This window comes from Ostrinia nubilalis, chromosome 27 (genome assembly GCF_963855985.1).
Source record: "Ostrinia nubilalis chromosome 27, ilOstNubi1.1, whole genome shotgun sequence".
NCBI lineage: Eukaryota > Metazoa > Arthropoda > Insecta > Lepidoptera > Crambidae > Ostrinia > Ostrinia nubilalis.
Genome location: NC_087114.1, coordinates 8,799,530 through 8,823,550, shown reverse-complemented (window position 1 = coordinate 8,823,550; position 24,021 = coordinate 8,799,530). Strand labels below are relative to the sequence as shown.

General features: G+C 50.1%; 1 protein-coding gene and 1 long non-coding RNA gene across 2 annotated transcripts in view; both read right to left on the bottom strand.

Moving 5' to 3' along the window:
• The window catches only part of LOC135084822 (uncharacterized), a 162,216-nt gene that overhangs the window by 3,232 nt on the left and 134,963 nt on the right, over positions 1 to 24,021 (bottom strand). The window contains exons 20-32 of the mRNA XM_063979564.1: positions 20,043 to 20,163; positions 18,313 to 18,387; positions 15,702 to 17,294; positions 14,727 to 14,885; positions 13,800 to 13,987; positions 13,214 to 13,279; positions 12,648 to 12,807; positions 11,884 to 12,045; positions 9,793 to 9,987; positions 8,122 to 8,272; positions 5,569 to 5,684; positions 3,929 to 4,075; positions 1,027 to 1,153 (exon numbers count right to left, since the gene is read on the bottom strand). Coding sequence (XP_063835634.1) covers positions 1,027 to 1,153; positions 3,929 to 4,075; positions 5,569 to 5,684; positions 8,122 to 8,272; positions 9,793 to 9,987; positions 11,884 to 12,045; positions 12,648 to 12,807; positions 13,214 to 13,279; positions 13,800 to 13,987; positions 14,727 to 14,885; positions 15,702 to 17,294; positions 18,313 to 18,387; positions 20,043 to 20,163 — 3,260 coding nt within the window. The remainder of the gene's footprint in view (positions 1 to 1,026; positions 1,154 to 3,928; positions 4,076 to 5,568; positions 5,685 to 8,121; positions 8,273 to 9,792; positions 9,988 to 11,883; positions 12,046 to 12,647; positions 12,808 to 13,213; positions 13,280 to 13,799; positions 13,988 to 14,726; positions 14,886 to 15,701; positions 17,295 to 18,312; positions 18,388 to 20,042; positions 20,164 to 24,021) is intronic.
• On the bottom strand, positions 1,619 to 2,740 carry LOC135085068 (uncharacterized). Its single transcript, XR_010260012.1, has 3 exons — positions 2,654 to 2,740; positions 2,290 to 2,384; positions 1,619 to 1,673 (listed from the first exon to the last, which is right to left on the bottom strand). It is a non-coding gene; the product is annotated as an uncharacterized LOC135085068 (long non-coding RNA).

The following is a 24,021-nucleotide window of genomic DNA, read 5'->3' as shown; positions in this document are numbered from 1 at the left end:
ACAACAGTCACAAACTGTAGATCCTGGCTTCAAAGGAGTTGCAGCGGTGGGAACGAGAGATGGGAATAGTGCCGTTGGTAAGTCATTTGTTATTAGGCTACTCACTGCTGAGCCACTTATTAGCAATAACTGACTGCCAAGTCATTTATCACCAGGATACCACCGTTGAGCAAGTGGCTCAACAATCAGCCGGAAGAAGCCGGCCTCAATCAGTCGGACACTCAGCACCTTTTTTTCACAAAGTACATATTTGTGTGATGCAGTCTAGGATGACTATGATGGAGATGAAGTCATTATATTAGTACTCACTGCGTGTAGTGTCCTAGCGGCTCGTAGCCCTCGTAGGCAACATAGTGTCCTCTCTCACGCGCCGCACACGCGTAGATGTCGCCACCAATAGAAGGTGGCACGCCTCACGATAAATTGAGATGAGATTCTCAGTCGTATACCCAATGTTGAGCCACTTTTCAGTCAAATACTCACTGCTGAGCCACATATCACTCAAATACTTCGCACTATGCCGCACAAAACAGTAGCCTTATTCACGTAACAAAACTTCAACGACAACAAATCACTGAATGCGATCCTATCGAGTAATCGTTCTATCAAAATGACCCTTGTGAATACGGATTTGGAACTGTTTTTCAATGGGACGACTTCTGAACGTCAGCGAGGTCTTGATTGTCAAAATACGTGAATTTAGCAAAGCTGGTAGTTGACTGCAATCGCACTTGATGTTAAGCGAGATGCAGCCTAGGATGATTATGATGGAGATGAAGTCAGTAGATTAGTCCCCACTTATCAGCAAGTATAATGGAGGGAAGTCGAACCTTAATTTCGAACTCCTCCTATGTTCTTCTGATTAATTTCGTTGCGGGTCCAATGACAGTTTAACTTTCCCCCGGGACAAACTTGACCTTCATTGGTTGGGTTTTTGTGGCGGTCAAGCTGTAGATCCTGGCTACACAGGAGTTGCAGTGGTGGGAACGAGAGGTGGGAATAGTCCCGTTATCAGCAAGTACTCACTGCGTATAGTGGCCGAGCGGTTCGTAGGCAACATAGTGTCCTCTCTCACGCGCCGCGCACGCGTAAATATCTCCTCCAGTGGAAGGAGGCGCGCCACACGCCGCGCCTAAAGGACACGTGCCGCCGCCTATGGACAAACGTTAACTTTATTAGTAGTACTTTCGTTTCAGGTCGATGAATTACCGAGATTAAGCGAGTAGTGTAGTCGGACACTTCGTGTTCAAATTTTGATATGCTTTGAGCCCAAAAACCGACAACAATCGGAAGTCGACCAAGGTGAGGCGAGGTTACTGTGCGAGTTTACATTATCTTCTTCATCTTCAGCTACTTTTGCGAGCAGTTTAGCTAAGGGTTTAAGTGAGTTTGTTCCGGCGTTTCTTCTCGGCACTTGTCATATGTTTGTATCGAAGCGCTGATAGGGCCCAAAAGATAAGGAGACATGTAAAGTGTCCCATAAGGGCTACCTTTTTTTTATTTACTATATTTTGACGTTCGTAAGTGCCACCAAGATTTTGATACGTACAGTAGTCGCGCTGCGGGGCGTGCGCGGCGTGCGGCGGCGGCGGCGCGTGCGCGGGCGCGTGCAGCGACGCCAGCGACGACTGCGGCGAGAGCAGCGGGCCCACGCCTGACAGCAGCGGCGTGCTCTGGGGAACACAATTAAATACGCAAATAATAAATAATAAATAATAATAAATAATAAATCTTTGGACAATTTCACACAGCGCCAGCTAGCCCCAAAGTAAGCAACTTAATGCTTGTGTTATGGGTGCTAGCTTAACGGATATACTACTTATATACTTTTTTTTTAAATACATAAATATTATACATAGTCACACCCAGACCCGTCACAGAAATTAAAATTCATCATTTCAATTTCTGCCCGGCCGGGAATCGGGAAATGTCAGCACACATGATAAAATAGATGTTCATTCATTCATTCGTTCAATATATCACCTCCAGTTGCTTCCACCTTTTTAATATAAGTTTTTTTTGTAATTCCTTTTTTGTAAAGCAAGCAATAATTTTTTATTTATTTATTTATTTATATCTATGGACAATTCTGTTGATACGTTGACATGCATGTATTATTTTTGACAACCAATGTACTTACACAGAAAAGACAATAAATGATTATCTTATCTTATCTAGCTATATCGATTTTGCGACAAAACCAAAAAAAACAAAATTCATTGTTGGACACTAAGATAGATTTTAGATCGAAAGAAAAACGCATTTGCTCGTAAATGTATGACTACTGACCTGGTCAGGAACGTTATGTCGCGGGTGTCCGCGCCGTTCACACGTTGACGTGCATCCCACGCCCACTCCCACACCTACGCCCACGCCTGTCATCGCTGTTCATAGAGAATAAATAATATTTATTTCACTTTTTCGTTCTTCTAAAAGATTTTAAAAGTCACTTTACCATAGAAAATAAAAAATACATTTCATCATTACGAAAAAAACTTTTCTATAAAACTACCTCTATCGAGGAATAATAACAAAAAATAAATATGTTTGGATAAACAAAAAGGATAAAAAACAAAAGCCAAACCATACCAAATCAAATAAAAACCAACACAAAAAATAATAAAACAAAAGCAACTCAAAAAAATAAACGCACGCGAATAATCGCACGCGTCGCGGCGCTCGTCGTAGCGTCGCGGGTACGCGTGTGATGCCTGCGACGCGCTCGCGCACGTGCCGGGCGACGCGCGCGACACGCACGACCCGCACGAGTCGCTGCCGCCGCGCGACGAAGGGCGTAAGCCGTCTATGAGGATAGGGGGAAAAGGAACTGAATATACAGAAATAATAACGCAAACAAAACAATAAATACAACAAAAAAAAGTAAAAAACCTTTTTTAAAGACAAAAAAATAAGCTGTATAAAAAGAAAGAAAAAAAAGGAATTTTGTCACAGTCGATATTTTAATCGTAGACTGTATGAAATGCCCCATGAGTCACTAACATACGTGTCGACGACGATGTTAGCGCGTCCCGTTAAAAGTAAATTTCTGGCTAGTGAGAGGAGTGTAAGGCCCGGTTTCCACCAAAGCGGAGCGGAGCGGAGAAGCCATGTTGGGCCGTCAAATTTTTCTATACAATTTGACAGCAGCAGCGACGCGTCGCGAAGCGATGCTGTACGTAGCGGAGAAGAGAAATGGAAATGATGATCTGATTGTTTATTTAAAACACTTTCTTGTCTGTTCCACTCCGCTTTAGTGGAAACCGGACCTAAGCCAAATCCTAGCATTTTTGGTAAATAAGAGAGGGTTGTGCTCTTGCAGTGGAAACTAAATACCTGACAATCATGAAAGCCAGTGTGAGGAGTGTCCCTCCATTTGTACCTATCTAGTAAAGTCGAGTGGGTAGTCTTCTTGCAGTGGAGACTAAATTCCCTGATAATGATGATGAGGCATCATTATCAGCATTGCCCTGCGTGCCCAAAAACTGCACGAAGGAAGATTTGATGAATGCTACTGACAACGCCACTCTTGGAGCAGAGTTTTAGGCCGACTCTGTGTAGGTTTGTTGTACACACGCCCACACTGTTAACTATCCATTTCCGTTTTTGCTCTCGCTCTAATCAAATGGCGATTCTTTGCGATAAAACGAGATGACATGACTTTTAATGGGCAGTTAACACTGTTGGCGATAGTACACACGACAAGAAGGAGAATGATGATGATCTCTTGCACTCACCGACAGAAGTGGGTATGTCATTTGCTTCTGCTACCCTTCTAAGGTTGTGCAGACCAAATGACCTGATAATTTAAACTCTTAAACCTGGTAGTGGCAGAATTGTTGCCACCATATTTTGAACCTTATTGAGAAAACATAAGGTACAAAACTAATTAAAAATATTTTTCTCTATACCAGTTAAAAGGTTAACTCACCGACATAAGTGGGCACGTAGTGTCTGGAGTCGAGCGAGGCGGGCGGCGGCTGCATTCGCGCCGGCTCGTAGTCGGCGGGCGGCGCGCCGCGCGGCAGCGTTAGTGTTGATGACGCGAGGTTCGGCGCGTCCACGCTGCCCGCTGATACTGCAAGCGAGGAAAGATAAGATAAGATAAGAAGCGTTTATTTGCCAGAACACAGGTTATGAAGTTCTTACAAAAAATTTTAGTACAAGTATTCAACCTGCATGCAGGTGTGCAAATACACTCTTCTAAAATGGTAAGTCAGTCGTAAGTGAGGAACCGTTGTAGCATGATTCAATGTCTACCGATAGCTCCAGAAACTGATTATGGGAAGGGTAAAAACCTGCTTACACGGCGGATTCTTGTACGCAAAGGACAACATCCCAGTATCGTGAAAAAACATGCCACACGATATTGTTGTAATTTCGTGAATCGCAATTTTCTGAGATTACACAGAAGCAGGCCTGGCTCACTCCGCGCGGTACATCCGATAATTACCTACAGCGAAGCGACCCGCCGGCGGGTATTATATCAGTCGAGTGTCACGCGCGCGCCCGTCAGGACGCTGGCGTGCGTTGTAGTATGATTTATAATTCTATGATCGAAGTATTATTTAAAAATGGACATAAAGAGAAAGAAATATTGTGCGGCGTTCGGGTGTTTAAATTCGAAAAGAAATCTACCGGATTTATCTTTTTTTTCGCTTCCCAAAGATGCTGAAAGGTATGTTGGCCATGTAGGTAATCAATAATTCTTAGTATAGTATAGGAACCTAACCTACTATGACTACTGCTCAGAATGCGTTCGTTAGTTTCAGCCAAATGACGTCCACTGCTGGACAAAGGCCTCTCCCAAGGTTTTCCATAATGAATGCATACCTACTTACCTACATATACGTACCTCATTACAAATAAGTAGATTAATTATTTTTTCACTAGACAGCAACCCTAACAGCGTAAGAAGAGTTCATAGGCACGCGATAGAAAGAGACAAAACTTGTAGGTGAATAAAATTGTAGGTACGTAGTGCTGTGCGAGCTGAATTCCACTGTATCGCGTCGTAGCAAGACTCGCATTTATTTAAATCGTCTTGCGGAGTAATCCTTCTGTACCTGTACTATTACTTATTCTGTGACAGAAGTTCGTTTTGTGCTATACTGCTCTTTATCACGTATTTTTGCTTTTGGCTTGCATCTCACCTGATGGAAAGTGATGATCAGGCCGAAGATGGAAATGAGCTTTTCCTGGAATCCTCTTACCATATGGATTGGCTATCTTACCTCCAACTGCCGGATCACAACAATAGTACTAACATTGTTGCTATGGCCATAGACTTAAGTAAGATGGTGGTAGTTAGCCAGTCATCATCATCATATCAGCCATAGGACGTACTGCTGAACATAGGCCTTCTCCAATGATTTCCACAATGATCCGTTGGCAGCAAGCTTACATACAGCGCCTTCCTGCTACCTTTATGAGGTCGTCGGTCCACCAGCGACGTCCTACGCTGGGCTTTCTAGTACGTGGCCTCCACTCCAGAACCTTGCAGCCCCATCGGCCGTCAGTCGGGTAGCAAGCCAGGCGGCCTTTTAATGGTTAGGACAGTGCGGCGCGTACTCTTACTGGCGGAGCTGTGCAGGCTCTTGTCGAGGTGCTTGAGCTCCATCTGGTCGTGGTGGATCCACAGGTCGGGCGGCTTGATGCCCGCCGACGCAGACGACTTCTGGTACGTGCTGTGAACACAACGGTTACAAAGTTTCAATCATAGTTAAGGCGATTATCACACTGCACCGCGCTCCGCCGCGGTACGCGGGACGACAGATTTAATCATTAGGTATACAGGGTGGAATTTTGTAATGCCACCTGGAGGGAAAGTACCCTTAATACTTTAAATAGAAAATTTTACTCTAAGAAAACATTCCTTTATTTTTGAAAAGAAAGACAACTGCATTCAAAGATTTTCGAAAAATTTTCAAATTTACCACCATACCATACAATTTTCTGTAAATATAATTACAATAATTTAAGATTTCATGGTTTTCCTTTCATTTGATTTCATTTCAGATCAAGTTTGTTTGAGAGATTTCATCCTTATGCTTTACCCTAACGATCGATGCAATAAAAATACAGGGTGTAATTTTTAACAGATTTTAGTTGGTTCGATTCCCGAGTGAGCAAGCAAATTTTTGGAAATCGTTGAATGCAGTTCTATTTCTTTTCAAAAATAAAGGAATGTTTTCTTTGAGTAAAATTTTCTATCTACATTATTAAGAGTACTTTCCCTTCAGGTGGCATTACAAAATTCCACCCTGTATGCAAGTATCTCAGTTTGTACAGAAAACACGCGCGGCACTACAAACTGACAATGCGTTTGCGCGCGGGATTCGTTACAATATGTCGCCACGCGGACCGCGGCGGAGCGCGGTGTAGTGTGATAATCGCCTAACAGATTAAGTAGTGCACGCCTGCTCGTAGCTTACATACAACACTCGGTCGGTTTGAATCGGTCAATAGTTTCAGAGTTATGAATGTAAACTGCAAGCAGGCGTGTACTAAGCGTAAAATGAAGCTACAACTCAGTGGACAACAGGCCTTCAAGTACAACATAGTGTAGTGTGTGGTGCGACCGTGCGAGTGTAAGGCCCGGTTTCCACAAAAGCGTAGCAGGGAAGTGTTTTGAATAATCAATCCGATTTTCTGGTTTCCTTAATAATGTGGTGGTTCGAGTATAGTATGGTGTTTATGTAGATGGTGGTGGGTGGTGGTGTATGGTGTTTATGATGGTGGTGGACCTCTCGTCATGTAACGGCAAACGGTATTGCGACGGCAGTAATGTACGTACAGCACCACTACATACGTAGTCACGTGCGATTGATTGTGTTTTGTTAGTTTGAATGTGCTCATTATCCACTACTTCAAACGTCAACTGCATGGCATATTGCTGTCGCGAGCAATGTGATCTGTTTTTGGGCATATACCTAGCTGCGACACTGGCCACGCCTCCTTTTCACATCTCCCTTAGTTTCTTTGATCTGTGGACGCGTGTAGTACGACGATAGTATGTAGCACAAGTGTAGTATGGTGCATGCGTTTATAGTCGTGTGATGTAAATGTAGCGTAGTACGAGTGTAGCGTGTGGTGCGAGTGTTTTGTGTAGTGCGAGCGTGTATAGTCCGGTCCCTGAGCACGTAGAATTTTGTCCAATGACCCCAAGCTACCCATCCTTATTGCTCGCGCGGCGGCGAGCGCTGTGTAGTGTGAGTGACGCGCGAGTGTAGTGTGTAGTGCGAGCGTGCGGTCACCTGGTGTGCGGCGAGAGCGGCGGGCGGCTGCGGCGGCAGCACAGCGACAGCGCGAGCGCGGCGGCGAGCGCTGTGTAGTGTGAGTGACGCGCGAGTGTAGTGTGTAGTGCGAGCGTGCGGTCACCTGGTGTGCGGCGAGAGCGGCGGGCGGCTGCGGCGGCAGCACAGCGACAGCGCGAGCGCGGCGGCGAGCGCTGTGTAGTGTGAGTGACGCGCGAGTGTAGTGTGTAGTGCGAGCGTGCGGTCACCTGGTGTGCGGCGAGAGCGGCGGGCGGCTGCGGCGGCAGCACAGCGACAGCGCGAGCGCGGCGGCGAGCGCTGTGTAGTGTGAGTGACGCGCGAGTGTAGTGTGTAGTGCGAGCGTGCGGTCACCTGGTGTGCGGCGAGAGCGGCGGGCGGCTGCGGCGGCAGCACAGCGACAGCGCGAGCGCGGCGGCGAGCGCTGTGTAGTGTGAGTGACGCGCGAGTGTAGTGTGTAGTGCGAGCGTGCGGTCACCTGGTGTGCGGCGAGAGCGGCGGGCGGCTGCGGCGGCAGCACAGCGACAGCGCGAGCGCGGCGGCGAGCGCTGTGTAGTGTGAGTGACGCGCGAGTGTAGTGTGTAGTGCGAGCGTGCGGTCACCTGGTGTGCGGCGAGAGCGGCGGGCGGCTGCGGCGGCAGCACAGCGACAGCGCGAGCGCGGCGGCGAGCGCTGTGTAGTGTGAGTGACGCGCGAGTGTAGTGTGTAGTGCGAGCGTGCGGTCACCTGGTGTGCGGCGAGAGCGGCGGGCGGCTGCGGCGGCAGCACAGCGACAGCGCGAGCGCGGCGGCGAGCGCTGTGTAGTGTGAGTGACGCGCGAGTGTAGTGTGTAGTGCGAGCGTGCGGTCACCTGGTGTGCGGCGAGAGCGGCGGGCGGCTGCGGCGGCAGCACAGCGACAGCGCGAGCGCGGCGGCGAGGGCCAGGACCGCACACGCGCCGCCCGCCGACGCCCACAGCCACGCCGACGTCGCGCTCGCCAGGCCCCCGCCGCCGCCCGCCTCTGCAACAAACATAGCTTTAGAACCCAAGCAAATACGAGTACATAGTTATTGTGTATTTACTCGTACGTGCTTACACGCAAGTACTATGTCCTGCGTGTGCACAGAGTAGTGACATTTGAAGTCTGAACAAAATAGCTAAGTAACAATGAACGCGCTAAGCAAGAGCTAAATTAAAAAAATTGGGGCTACTCCTGTCCATCGTATCTTTTCTTTTCTGGCTAAATGAAGACTACTGTAAGCCTAGAATGCGCGCTGCGATAAGCGTTTATCACGTCATTTTATCGATTTTACGTGATAAGTTCATACGTTTGTCGTCTAAAATCATCGATTAGATTCACGGCGCGCATCCCATCCCGGTTGGTAGACAAAGACTACTCCCCAAAAATCAGTCCTGCTGCGGGCCCGAGGCCGCGGCTGTTGCGCGCCTGCACCTTGAACTGGTAGGCGGTGCCCCGCGTGGGTCACTCACCGGCGGCAGTGGTGTGGCCCACGGGCGGCGAGGCGGGCCCGAGGCCGCGGCTGTTGCGCGCCTGCACCTTGAACTGGTAGGCGGTGCCCCGCGTGGGTCACTCACCGGCGGCAGTGGTGTGGCCCACGGGCGGCGAGGCGGGCCCGAGGCCGCGGCTGTTGCGCGCCTGCACCTTGAACTGGTAGGCGGTGCCCCGCGTGGGTCACTCACCGGCGGCAGTGGTGTGGCCCACGGGCGGCGAGGCGGGCCCGAGGCCGCGGCTGTTGCGCGCCTGCACCTTGAACTGGTAGGCGGTGCCCCGCGTGGGTCACTCACCGGCGGCAGTGGTGTGGCCCACGGGCGGCGAGGCGGGCCCGAGGCCGCGGCTGTTGCGCGCCTGCACCTTGAACTGGTAGGCGGTGCCCCGCGTGGGTCACTCACCGGCGGCAGTGGTGTGGCCCACGGGCGGCGAGGCGGGCCCGAGGCCGCGGCTGTTGCGCGCCTGCACCTTGAACTGGTAGGCGGTGCCCCGCGTGGGTCACTCACCGGCGGCAGTGGTGTGGCCCACGGGCGGCGAGGCGGGCCCGAGGCCGCGGCTGTTGCGCGCCTGCACCTTGAACTGGTAGGCGGTGCCCCGCGTGGGTCACTCACCGGCGGCAGTGGTGTGGCCCACGGGCGGCGAGGCGGGCCCGAGGCCGCGGCTGTTGCGCGCCTGCACCTTGAACTGGTAGGCGGTGCCCCGCGTGGGTCACTCACCGGCGGCAGTGGTGTGGCCCACGGGCGGCGAGGCGGGCCCGAGGCCGCGGCTGTTGCGCGCCTGCACCTTGAACTGGTAGGCGGTGCCCCGCGTGGGTCACTCACCGGCGGCAGTGGTGTGGCCCACGGGCGGCGAGGCGGGCCCGAGGCCGCGGCTGTTGCGCGCCTGCACCTTGAACTGGTAGGCGGTGCCCCGCGTGGGTCACTCACCGGCGGCAGTGGTGTGGCCCACGGGCGGCGAGGCGGGCCCGAGGCCGCGGCTGTTGCGCGCCTGCACCTTGAACTGGTAGGCGGTGCCCCGCGTGGGTCACTCACCGGCGGCAGTGGTGTGGCCCACGGGCGGCGAGGCGGGCCCGAGGCCGCGGCTGTTGCGCGCCTGCACCTTGAACTGGTAGGCGGTGCGCGGCCGCAGCCGCTCCACGCGCGCGCGCCCGGCGGTCCCCGCCACGCTGACCGCCGTCCATTCCTCGGCGCCGCCGCCGCGGGCCACTGCGTACATCACTACGTAGCCTGCGGGACAGAGTAGATGACATCACTAGTTAATTAAAATTCAATATGTTGCATTTTATCCGGCTCGAAGGACCATATATGTTCAGGAAATACAGTCATATGATCCTTCGACCCGGATAAAATCTAAATAGAATTACACCGGTCAACAAAAAAAATATTATTTTTTTGCGCATGGATTTTACTTATTATATTCTGATTGTATAAGCAAATTTATATAAAAAAGTGCGATTACAAATCGAAAATATTTGCTTTTTAAGAAGTTATAGCGATTTGAATTTTCCATCTTCATAGTAGGAATGTCTCTAAAGATGCACATCACATTCTCATTGGGATATATTTATAGATAATTATGGGGGCTTATTCGCAAGAACAAGGGGCACGCTTTCATCAAAATATAGTGGGATTTGAGAGACGACGTTACCAAGGCCAGTAAACTGAAAGCACGATAGGGTTAGATTTTTATGAGAAAAATCTTCTATGGAACATGACAGGAAATTATAACTTTTCATTTTTAATAAATATTTGGACTCTATTTTAAATTTTCTCTTGTGAGAATGAATCTTAAATGGATGTTTGGTATGTTTTAATAATTAGAAAGAATGAAAGATAGAAAGAAAAAAAAAATTTAGCAACAAATTAAATCATCTCTATGTTCATGTTTCATACATTCATTGATATGAATTTTTCAATTTTTTACACATGCAAGCAAATTCAGAACAATTTTTTGTTGTTATTCTTGTTTCTAGGTTATAAAGCAATAAAAATAAGCTATGCATAACCCATGCGCAAAAATACTGTAGACAGTTGTTATGTTTCCATGCAGCAGATTTATTCGAGGTGAAAGAGAACGGAATCTGTAAATTATCCCAAACAACACTTTTTTGAATGACCATTGGTTGGCCACACAATTAAAATACGAACCAACCAGACTAGAATACACGCTGTGATAAATTCTTATCGATGATTTAAGACGTTAAAATGTATGAGCTTATCGATAAAAAATCGATATAATGGCGCGATAAATGTTTATCGCGGGCCGCGGCGCGCATCCTAGACCTACAGAACATGTGTAAAGATACCGACCGGTGATGATTCCGTTGGGGCGGGCGGGCGGCGCCCAGGTGAGCTCGACGCGAGGCGGAGACGACGGCACTGCTTCTAGCGTCGTGTCGGACTAAACTAAAGTCTGTTCGCCGAGAGTTGACAAATATTATGAAATGTCTTGCAACAGCGACTGTCGCTTAATTATCGCATTCTGTATGGCGGGCGTCGTTTGTCACAACGCGCGAGTACCATGGTACGAGCCACGCAGCTGTCGTCAAGCGCCCCGGCCGGCGGGCCGCAATGTGTGAAACGGAATAGATTTATTTTACACTAGCTTTCCGCCCGCGGCTTCGCGCGCATGGACCCCTGAACAGTATTTTTTTCCAAAATAAAATTTAGCCTATGTTACTCGTGGTTAATGTAGCTTTCAAATGGTGAAAGAATTTTTAAAAACGGTCCAGTAGTTTTTGAGCCTATTCATTACAACCAAACAAACAAACAAAGTTTTCTTCTTTATAATATTAGTGTAGATAAGACCGAAATGAATGGTATGACAGTGGGTAGGGCTTTGCCCAACATTGGGATACACTATGAGCCACTTGATAATAATGAAATACTTTTTATCCAACACATGGACGCCACGTGTTTGATCCGTATCCCCACGTATGCCCTAACCGGAAAAATTCCCGTAAATTTAAAAGAGATAATAATGATAATCTACCAACTTTTTCATTATATCGACAAAAATAATTAGCGGGCCGCAATTTCTAATGAGTTTAGAACATCTGATATTTAATTTTTTTTATCAACTCTCGGCGAACAGACTTTATTTGAGGTGAAAAAGACACCGACCGGTGATGATTCCGTTGGGGCGGGCGGGCGGCGCCCAGGCGAGCTCGACGGCGCGCGCGGGCGGCGCGGCGGCCGACACGCGCAGGTCCCGCGGTGGAGACGACGGGACCGCTTCCAATGTCGTGTTGGAGACGATCATCGACCACTGTGATTCGCGCCCGCCTGTGGGACAAATTGTATGGTGTAGAGAGGTCTGGGAGATTTGGATAGTCTTAAAATAACATATTTGTTTTGATTAGGTAGATTATTACTAGAAATAGAAATGAGTGACACATGAGTGAACTGAGCATCAGGACAGTTTTAAAACAATTGAATAGACAGCTATGGAACCTAGACAAACTAGAAAGGAGGCTTCAAGAATTATACAAAACTTCAACTCGAGAGACATATCCAAATGTTTGGCTTGCCATCACGGTATTGGTCCTGAAAAATGAGTAATTCTGGCAATTCAATTGATTCATCATTACATATGCCTAAGACGACTTATAAAATACAAATGTTTGTATTTATTTATTAGGTCTGCCAACATTGTTACATAACAACATGTACACTTAAAATAACAAATATCATTAATTTTACAAATAATTGTAAAATATTTTATTTTATTTTTATAAAATCTTTGACACCGCGATGTAGAAAACTACACAATCTACCATGACGCCATCTAGTAACTTAACTCTGAACTAAACTTGTAACATTTGCACAAACATGTTGACACAAACTGACGTAGGTATTTATTTAAAGTTATGAACATTTCTGCTCACCTTTGATGAGCTTGACGGCGAACTCGTAGTGCGTATTCGGGCGGAGGTCGTCCAGCATGCAGTTCAGATCAGAGGCGTTGTAGGTGCGCGCGCGGCCCGCGCCCGCGCCCGCGCCCGCCGCCGCCCAGCGGACCACGTAGCGGCGCCCGTCCGTCGCTGTCTGTGGGGGACGCAAGAGAACGTACACGGGGGTAATGTTATGTTAAGGATATGTTTCAAATTCTTTATTGCTTCAATGTTGGTATATAAAAGTTCTTACATAAAGACATAGACCAAAAACATGGACCCATGGATTTAAGTGTCAAGTTAGTTTAGTTTAGTTGCAGGTCGTACCCAGTAACTTCGAGTTGAATCTAGTAATGTCAAGTCTAGTGATGTCGATTCAAGTCTAGTAGTGTCATGTTGTGTTAGTACCGAGTATAGTCTAGTAGGTACTGTCAAGTCGAACCCAGTAGCGTTAAGTCGAGTCTAATAATGTCAAGTCATCTTATAGTTTCAAATTGAGTTTAGTAGTTAATTTAAGTCGTAAAGTCGAGTCGTCGGGTCGTGATTTTTAAAAACCTTACCTGTCCTTTAGGTAATGTGGGGTCCGTCCAGTATACAACAGCCGTAGTTCCACTCAACATTATCACCTGTAACAAAAATAAATACTAAGTGCTTTTATCATTCTATTTGCCGATGCGACATCATGGTTCTGGAACGGAGACCACATGCCGACAAGCGACAAATACAAAGATTCGGGACTACTTCTACTTCTCGTTCCCACCGAGCTGCAACACCAGGATCTACAGCTTGACCGCCAATAAAAATCCAACCAGTGAAGGTCAAGAAGGTCGTTACACCGCCGGTCCAGCCCTAGAGACCACGCACCTTGAGTCCCACAGGCGGCAGCAGGTCGGGCGGGTCGGGCTCGTCGTCCTCGTCCTCGTCCTCCGCCTCGTCGTCGTCCTCGTCTGTCCTCGGGCGGCGCACGGTCGCTGCACCGCCGGCCCGGCCCTAGAGACCACACACCTTGAGTCCCACAGGCGGCAGCAGGTCGGGCGGGTCGGGCTCGTCGTCCTCGTCCTCGTCCTCCGCCTCGTCGTCGTCCTCGTCTGTCCTCGGGCGGCGCACGGTCGCTGCACCGCCGGCCCGGCCCTAGAGACCACACACCTTGAGTCCCACAGGCGGCAGCAGGTCGGGCGGGTCGGGCTCGTCGTCCTCGTCCTCGTCGTCCGCCTCGTCGTCGTCCTCGTCCTGCCCCTCGGGCGGCGCGCGCGTGCGTACGGTCGCGTATACCGCTGGCCCCAGGCCTAGCGCGTTGCTGCCACGGAGAGAGATCACGTATTCTGCGTTGGATTCTGTGGGTAGTAATGAAAGTAATTTAGATTTCGCAAAAGGAAGGTTCTGCTGTCAGAGTAAAGCATTAGCACAAAGAGTTTTACGTCGTATTTTTGAAAGCGTGAATAAAATTGCATTAAAACAGAAAGAGAGTTTGATGTTAACTCACACCCAGCCCTCTGGTGGTTTTGAGCTACTGATTCGAAGATAACAGTTACTAAAGTCCAGTCGCCGAACACGTGGAATTTCGTTCAATGACCTTAAGCTACCCATCCTTATCGCTCGCGCGTAATCACATTGCTGTCGCAACTGTGCGACGGGCGGCCGCAGTGAGCGAGCGATAAGGTTGGGTAGCTTAGGGTCATTGGACGAAATTCTACGTGCTCGGCGACCGGACTTTAGTACTCACTCATGAGCTATGATTTATTAATCGCACCGTATCATTTGTTTTTGGGAAAATGTGACGTTTTCAAACTAATTTTGTTGGAACAAGTTGGAAGTGTCGAAACGTTTATATAGCCACATAACTATAAATATTACAAATTATGGTGACACTAAAACAAACAAAAAAAAATCTATACTTTATGCTCCTTGTGTGCGTGCGTGTGTGTGCGTGCGTGTGAGTGTGTGTATGAGAGCGCGCGCGTGCGTGTGCGTGTGCGTGTTTAGTATAATAAAAGTAGTGAAATCTCGAAAAGTATTTGTGCCAACCAAGTATATTTTTTACCAATGAATCTTATATTATAGTGGTATGCTCACCGAGCTCGCGTATGACGTGGGAGTGTAGATGTGCCGGCAACTCGCGCGAGTGGTCGTCGGGCACGCCCGCGCCCCAGCCCAGCCACCAGCCGCGCACCGCCACGCCGCCGCCGCCGCCCTCCGCCCACCACACCGAGATCCAGTCGCGGCCCGCGCGCGCTAGGAAACGGAGGTCAAGTTATAGTGGACAACAATCATAGAGTAGCCGCTACAAGGAGATCCAGTTGCGGCCCGCGCGCGCTACAGAACAAAGAGCAAGTTAAAGTGGACAATAATGACATTGGCTGCAAGAGAGGCAAGATATATCGGAGCTGATCCGCTGTATCTTGCCTCCCTTGCAGCCCTCTGCTCTCTCAGCCCTCTGCTCTCTACCCACCATAAAGAGAACCAGTCGCGGCCCGCGAGCGCTGGGAGACAGAGACCAGGTTATAGTGGAAAACAGCAGGCATTGGGTGCGAACGGAGAGCAAGTTATAATGGACAACAATGATAGAACCTACTTCTCTCCGCCCGACACAGAGCTCCAGTCGCGGCACGCGCGCGCTAGGGAACGGAGGTCAACTTATAGTGGACAACAGTCATAGAACAGCCGCTACTCTCCGCCCGACACAAAGAGATCCAGTCGCGGCCCGCGCGCGCTGCCAATCAGTGGTCAACTTATAGTGGACAACAGTGAACATTGGGTACAAGGGATACAAGGTATAATGGTTCAGTTGCTGCTGCCCTCCGCCCACCACACCGAGATCCAGTCGCGGCCCGCGCGCGCTACAGAACAGAGACCAACCCACCACCACCCATGGCCATACCAACCTTGCGGTTATACTGGCCGAATCGCGGGAGGTGTGTGCGGAATTGCGGCTGCCTACGGCAGATTGCACTCCACCGCGCCACACTTCTTGACTCCCTACAAGTTATTTTTCTATGTCCTTGTCCCTAAGTTGCAGTTAAGGGGGAGCCCTTCTGGGGCCTGACATACACAGCACGGATGACACCATCTGGTGCCGTGCAGCGCTAGCGGTCCTCCTCCTATGCCAGCCGTACGCAAATTCGCGCAGCCGGGCGAAGTTCGCCTCCGAAGAGACGAGATCGGAGTACCAGGCAGGTCCGGGTCTCTCGAGCACGATTCCCTGAAGCAGAGCTTGGCGTAAGTCTTCGTACAAAGGGCAGGACCACAGAACGTGGTGCCTGTCCTCTTCACGTTCCCCACATTCGCATTCCGCGGCGGTCCGGAGACGCATATCGCACAGGCGCTTGTTAAAGCACCCATGCCCCGTAAGTATCTGGGAAGTAACATAATCTGGTACGACCCAGCGCATGCCGAGTCTCCCAGCCACGTCGGGGAAGAATTGAAAGAGCTCGCGACCCTTCGTCTCCCCCTCCCATCTGGTCTGCCAAGTATCCAGCACCGACTCCAAAATTTCTCGTTTCCGTCTGCCCATCGCGTCCCTGGGCGTGTCCCTGCGGGCCACGTCCGTCATGCCAGCGCGGGAAACCTCCAAGTCCGCGGGTAATACGCCAGCAAGCACCGGGAGCGCGGCTGTGCTGACCGACCGATAAGCTTTGGTCAGTAGCACCAGTGCAGGCCGCTGCCCCCGGAGAATAGTGGTGCGCATGGACTGCACCGAGAGGCGCTCGTACCAGCATGCCGCTGCATACGCAAGGGTTGCAACAAAAGTGCCCTGGTACAAAATGCGAAGGCCTGGGTAACGAATGCCCCAGGAAGACGCCGACACACGCGACATCTTCCCGAAGCATTTGGCCGCGCGATCTACGATCCCTTGCGCATGCATCGAGAACAGGAGACTGCTGTCGATTGCCACGCCGAGCACGGTTGCGACGTTCACTGAACGGATCGACGCACCTCCGAAGCGAATGACTGGGGGTCTCTGGAGTTTTCCCCTGATCGTCATCGTGGATGACTTGGCAGGGGAAAAGCCCAGTCTGTTACGGACGCCCCAGTCGGTCACCAGACTTAGGGTCTCGGCGGCCGCTGCTTCTATGGCAGCCCTCGAGTTTGCCTCGATCAAAATGGTGACGTCGTCGGCGTAAGCCACCATGCTAACCCCCCCTGGCAATGGCAATCGCAGCAAGTCGTCCATCAGGACGTTCCACAGTGTTGGTCCGAGCACGGATCCCTGCGGACACCCCATGGTGGAGACCTTCCACAACACCCGGCTACCCGCGATCAGGCCAACCCGGTGTCCAGAGAAGTAGCTCGCCAACATCTTGTAGATGTTAGGCGGGCATCCTCCCCTTTTCACCTTGACCATGATCATGGGCCACCAAGCATTGTCGAACGCACCAGAAATGTCAAGGAAGATCGCTTGGACATAGCGCGCTGTGGACGTCCTGCCGGTACCTATGACGGCGTCAAGTGCCGAGACCGTGGACTTACCCGGAGAGAACCCATGCTGACAGTCCGAAATGCCACTGGATATCTGCGGCGCACACCACAGCATGACACGTTCGAGTAACTTCCCAAGGACGGACAGAAGCGTGATCGGACGGTACGCTTTTGGATCGGTGAGCGGCTTTCTCTCACTTTTATCACGTTTTGAGCACGTTTTCCCTGAAAATGGCCTAAAAGGTCTGAAATTTTCAGGGACACTGAAGCGCTATGCGCCCACAACACGCACAAACACAACACCGCGTCCTATCGCACTCCAAGAACAAAATATCCGTCCGGGCAGCCAAGCACGCGGCCAGCTGCCGGCAGTAACAAATAGCGACGAAAAACACTAATTATACAGTAATTACGCACAACACAATTAGTACAGCACAACAAAGACGCGGAAAACTCGCGGAAAGTCACGGAAACTCAGCGAAAAACCGAAAACTCGCGAAATGCAGAACCACGCGGTCCGGTACCCACGCGGCGGCCTCGGAGCGATCGACGGAGACGTCCGCACTCAACGACGACCGGCGCGCAAGCTCAGAACAGAGACCAGGTTACAGTGGGCACTAGTGCTACAGTCGCGCGCCCCAGCCCAGGTTAGAGCGGACAAAATCATAGAACAGCCGCCGCCCTCCGCCCACCACACCGAGATCCAGTCGCGGCCCGCGCGCGCTGCCAACCAGGGTTCAACTTATAGTGAACAACAGTGAAGGACAACAATGGACTTCTTGGCGGGAATCTGAAGCGTCATGTTAGCGGTTTTGTTTTATTTCCTCAAATTCGTGTTTAAGCGACTATTAATGTGTAATAATGGTGGGTTATTAACCACTGAGTGTTCGTGAACGTGCATGAGTGTGGGCGAGTGAAGCAAAACAGTGCATCGTGATTCTTCGGGTTCTCTCAAGTTGTCCATAGGAGGTCTCAGTAAAGCACCACAACTTTACTGAGACTCAAAGGGTGGGAAGGGGTATCATCTATCATCCTTCATTATATCATTACTTGATCTCATTTTGTAACTCGTATCACATAAATACTTGAAAATGGCACAAATCAAGTCGACCTCGACGTGTATTGCCAACATCATCAAAAAAGAAGAAGAAGGACAACAATCATGGAACAGCCACTGCTCTCCGCCCACCACACCGAGATCCAGTCGCGGCCCGCACGCGCTGCCAACCAGAAGTCAACTTACAGTGGACAACAGTCATAGAACAGCCGCCGCCCTCCGCCCACCACACCGAGATCCAGTCGCGGCCCGCGCGCGCTACTGAACGGAGGTCAAGTTATAGTGGACAACAATCATAGAACAGCCGCTACTCTCCGCCCGACACAAAGAGATCCAGTCGCTGCCCGACAATAATGAAGATTGGCTAAAAGGGAGGCAAGATAAAGCGGTTCAGGCACTGCTCTCCGCCCACCACACCGAGATCCAGTCGCGGCCCGCGCGCGCTACAGAACGGAGGTCAAGTTATAGTGGACAAAATCATAAAACAGCTGCTACTCTTCGTCCGACACAAAGAGATCCAGTCGCTGCCCGCGCGCGCTGCCAGGGAGAGGTCAAGTTATAGTGGACAACAATCATAGAACACCGCTACTCTCCGCCCGACACAAGGAGATACAGACGTGGCCGCGCGCGTGCTAGGGAACGGAGACCAAGTTATAGTGGACAACAGTGAAGGACAACAATCGTGGAACAGCCACTACTCTTCGCCCGACACAAAAAGATCCAGTCGCGGCCCGCGCGCGCTATGAAATTGAGGTCAAGTTATAGTGGACAACATTGGGTACAAGGGATACAAGGTATAATGGTTCAGTTGCTGCTGCCCTCCGCCCACCATACGGAGATCCAGTCGCGGCCCGCACGCGCTAAGGAACGCAGGTCAAGTTATAGTGGACAACAATCATAGAACAGCCACTGCTCTCCGCCCACCACACCGAGATCCAGTCGCGGCCCGCACGCGCTAAGGAACGCAGGTCAAGTTATAGTGGACAAAATCATAGAACAACTGCTACTATTCGCCCGACACAATGTGAACCAGACGTGGCCTTCGCGCGCTGGGAGATAGAGAACAGGTTATAGTGGACAAAATTATAGAACAGCCGCTGACATCTACTACTCTTCTACTCTTCGCCCACCACACGGAGATCCAGTCGCGGCCCGCGCGCGCTAGGAAATTGAGGTCAAGTTATAGTGGACAACAATCATAGAGTAGCCGCTACAAGGAGATCCAGTTGCGGCCCGCGCGCGCTACAGAACAAAGAGCAAGTTAAAGTGGACAATAATGACATTGGCTGCAAGAGAGGCAAGATATATCGGAGCTGATCCGCTGTATCTTGCCTCCCTTGCAGCCCTCTGCTCTCTCAGCCCTCAGCTCTCTACCCACCATAAAGAGAACCAGTCGCGGCCCGCAAGCGCTGGGAGACAGAGACCAGGTTATAGTGGAAAACAGCAGGCATTGGGTGCGAACGGAGAGCAAGTTATAATGGACAACAATGATAGAACCTACTTCTCTCCGCCCGACACAGAGATCCAGTCGCGGCCCGCGCGCGCTAGGGAACGGAGGTCAAGTTATAGTGGACAACAATCATAGAACAGCTGCTACTCTTCGTCCGACACAAAAAGGTCCAGTCGCGGCCCGCGCGCGCTACAGAACAGAGACCAGGTTACAGTGGGCACTAGTGCTACAGTCTGCTCTCCGCCCACCACACCGAGATCCAGTCGCACGGTGTCATTCATTGAATGAGTAGCTAAGCAAATGCAGTATAAAAACAGTTTCAATAAAGTCGCCGTACCTATATAACACACGTCTTTTCGTTACACTCTGTACCTGCCATTCGATAGTCAACTCTAATCTCATACACATAAGCATCACCATCAGTGGCCTCGAACTTGATCACCTGAAATAAACAATATGAACTTACTGGTGAGCGGCGGCGGCTGCGGCGGCACGCGCGTCTCGTCGAGCTCCTGGCGCTGCGTGGTGGCCGTCACCCACTCGCTGAACGGGCCCGAGCCGTTCACGTTGATGGCGCACACGCGGATCTACGGGGAAAGCAGAATAGGCTAGTTTCGTACAAAAATTTTTTTAGTCTGTCAATTTTAGTGCGTCCGTTATAGTGCGTTGAAGTTCTGCGCGACGTCACAAAGTGTTGCACTTTTACGCACTCACTGACGTCACGGGCCTTTTCTTTAGAACTTTGGCACGCTTTATCTCTTTACATTTTCATTAGTATGAAAAAGTGGAAAATACGTGTCGAGTAATTTTTGATAAGCTAACTGACGGACTAATTAAAACTCTTGCTTTTTTACCCAGGAAACATCCCTATTGACGTGATCAAAACGGATTTTAATTTGGTGTGGAGTTAGCTGACACCCTGGATTCACACATAGGCGTGGGTAACACTGCGGGGCACGGATCTTCTTTCTCAGCCCTTCACTGATGAAGATCGCAACCACATTTATAGTGTTTCTCCACAGACTGCGGTCATAAGCTGTGGGGCACAGATAGTTCACCAGAAATCCTACGGTTATGTGACTTAATCATGACACAGTTGTGGTGTATTTTGCTATAGCTATGGGACCTATTTAGGAACCTGCTGTGGCGCCTAGTATGCTAGACCTGTGGGGCCTATTATGCTAGACCTGTGAGCCCTATTATGCTACAGCTGTGTGGTCTATTATGCTACAGCTGTGGGGTCTATTATGCTACAGCTGTGTGGTCTATTATGCTACAGCTGTGGGGTCTATTATGCTACAGCTGTGGGGCCTATTATGCTACAGCTGTGGGGTCTATTATGCTACAGCTGTGGGGCCTATTATGCTACAGCTGTGGGGTCTATTATGCTACAGCTGTGGGGCCTATTATGCTACAGCTGTGGAGTCTATTATGCTACAGCTGTGGGGTCTATTATGCTACAGCTGTGGGGCCTATTATGCTACAGCTGTGGGCCCTATTATGCTACAGCTGTGGGGGGGCCTATTATGCTACAGCTGTAGGTCTATATGCTACAGCGGTGGGGTCTATTATCCTACAGCTGTGGGGTCTATTATGCTACAGCTGTGGGGTCTATTATGCTACAGCTGTGGGGTCTATTATGCTAGACCTGTGGGGCCTATAATGCTACAGCTGTGGGGCCTATTATGCTACAGCTGTGGGGTCTATTATTATGCTACAGCTGTGGGGTCTATTATTATGCTACAGCTGTGGGGCCTATTATGCTACAGCTGTGGGCCCTATTATGCTACAGCTGTGGGGGGGCCTATTATGCTACAGCTGTAGGTCTATATGCTACAGCGGTGGGGTCTATTATCCTACAGCTGTGGGGTCTATTATGCTACAGCTGTGGGGTCTATTATGCTACAGCTGTGGGGTCTATTATCCTACAGCTGTGGGGTCTATTATGCTACAGCTGTGGGGTCTATTATGCTACAGCTGTGGGGTCTATTATGCTAGACCTGTGGGGCCTATAATGCTACAGCTGTGGGGCCTATTATGCTACAGCTGTGGGGTCTATTATTATGCTACAGCTGTGGGGTCTATTATTATGCTACAGCTGTGGGGCCTATTATGCTACAGCTGTGGGTCTATTATGCTACAGCTGTGGGGCCTATAATGCTCCAGCTGTGGGGCCTATTATGCTACAGCTGTGGGGCCTATTATGCTACAGCTGTGGGGTCTATTATGCTAGACCTGTGGGGCCTATAATGCTACAGCTGTGGGGCCTATTATGCTACAGCTGTGGGGCCTATTATGCTACAGCTGTGGGGTCTATTATTATGCTACAGCTGTGGGGTCTATTATTATGCTACAGCTGTGGGGCCTATAATGCTACAGCTGTGGGGCCTATTATGCTACAGCTGTGGGGCCTATTATGCTACAGCTGTGGGGTCTATTATGCTAGACCTGTGGGGCCTATAATGCTACAGCTGTGGGGCCTATTATGCTACAGCTGTGGGTTCTATTATGCTACAGCTGTGGGGTCTATTATGCTAGACCTGTGGGGCCTATAATGCTACAGCTGTGGGGCCTATTATGCTACAGCTGTGGGGCCTATTATGCTACAGCTGTGGGGTCTATTATTATGCTACAGCTGTGGGGTCTATTATTATGCTACAGCTGTGGGGCCTATTATGCTACAGCTGTGGGGCCTATTATGCTACAGCTGTGGGGTCTATTATGCTAGACCTGTGGGGCCTATAATGCTACAGCTGTGGGGCCTATTATGCTACAGCTGTGGGGCCTATTATGCTACAGCTGTGGGGTCTATTATTATGCTACAGCTGTGGGGTCTATTATTATGCTACAGCTGTGGGGCCTATTATGCTACAGCTGTGGGGCCTATTATGCTACAGCTGTGGGGTCTATTATGCTAGACCTGTGGGGCCTATAATGCTACAGCTGTGGGGCCTATTATGCTACAGCTGCGGGGCCTATTATGCTACAGCTGTGGGGTCTATTATTATGCTACAGCTGTGGGGCCTATTATGCTACAGCTGTGGAGTCTATTATGCTACAGCTGTAGGTCTATATGCTACAGCGGTGGGGTCTATTATCCTACAGCTGTGGGGTCTATTATGCTACAGCTGTGGGGTCTATTATGCTACAGCTGTGGGGTCTATTATGCTAGACCTGTGGGGCCTATAATGCTACAGCTGTGGGGCCTATTATGCTACAGCTGTGGGGTCTATTATTATGCTACAGCTGTGGGGTCTATTATTATGCTACAGCTGTGGGGCCTATTATGCTACAGCTGTGGGCCCTATTATGCTACAGCTGTGGGGGGGCCTATTATGCTACAGCTGTAGGTCTATATGCTACAGCGGTGGGGTCTATTATCCTACAGCTGTGGGGTCTATTATGCTACAGCTGTGGGGTCTATTATGCTACAGCTGTGGGGTCTATTATGCTAGACCTGTGGGGCCTATAATGCTACAGCTGTGGGGCCTATTATGTTACAGCTGTGGGGTCTATTATTATGCTACAGCTGTGGGGTCTATTATTATGATACAGCTGTGGGGCCTATTATGCTACAGCTGTGGGGCCTATTATGCTACAGCTGTGGGGTCTATTATGCTAGACCTGTGGGGCCTATAATGCTACAGCTGTGGGGCCTATTATGCTACAGCTGTGGGGCCTATTATGCTACAGCTGTGGGGTCTATTATTATGCTACAGCTGTGGGGTCTATTATTATGCTACAGCTGTGGGGCCTATTATGCTACAGCTGTGGGGCCTATTATGCTACAGCTGTGGGGTCTATTATGCTAGACCTGTGGGGCCTATAATGCTACAGCTGTGGGGCCTATTATGCTACAGCTGTGGGGTCTATTATGCTACAGCTGTGGGGTCTATTATGCTAGACCTGTGGGGCCTATAATGCTACAGCTGTGGGGCCTATTATGCTACAGCTGTGGGGCCTATTATGCTACAGCTGTGGGGTCTATTATTATGCTACAGCTGTGGGGTCTATTATTATGCTACAGCTGTGGGGCCTATTATGCTACAGCTGTGGGGCCTATTATGCTACAGCTGTGGGGTCTATTATGCTAGACCTGTGGGGCCTATAATGCTACAGCTGTGGGGCCTATTATGCTACAGCTGTGGGGCCTATTATGCTACAGCTGTGGGGTCTATTATTATGCTACAGCTGTGGGGTCTATTATTATGCTACAGCTGTGGGGCCTATTATGCTACAGCTGTGGGGTCTATTATGCTAGACCTGTGGGGCCTATAATGCTACAGCTGTGGGGCCTATTATGCTACAGCTGTGGGGTCTATTATGCTACAGCTGTGGGGTCTATTATGCTAGACCTGTGGGGCCTATAATGCTACAGCTGTGGGGCCTATTATGCTACAGCTGTGGGGCCTATTATGCTACAGCTGTGGGGTCTATTATTATGC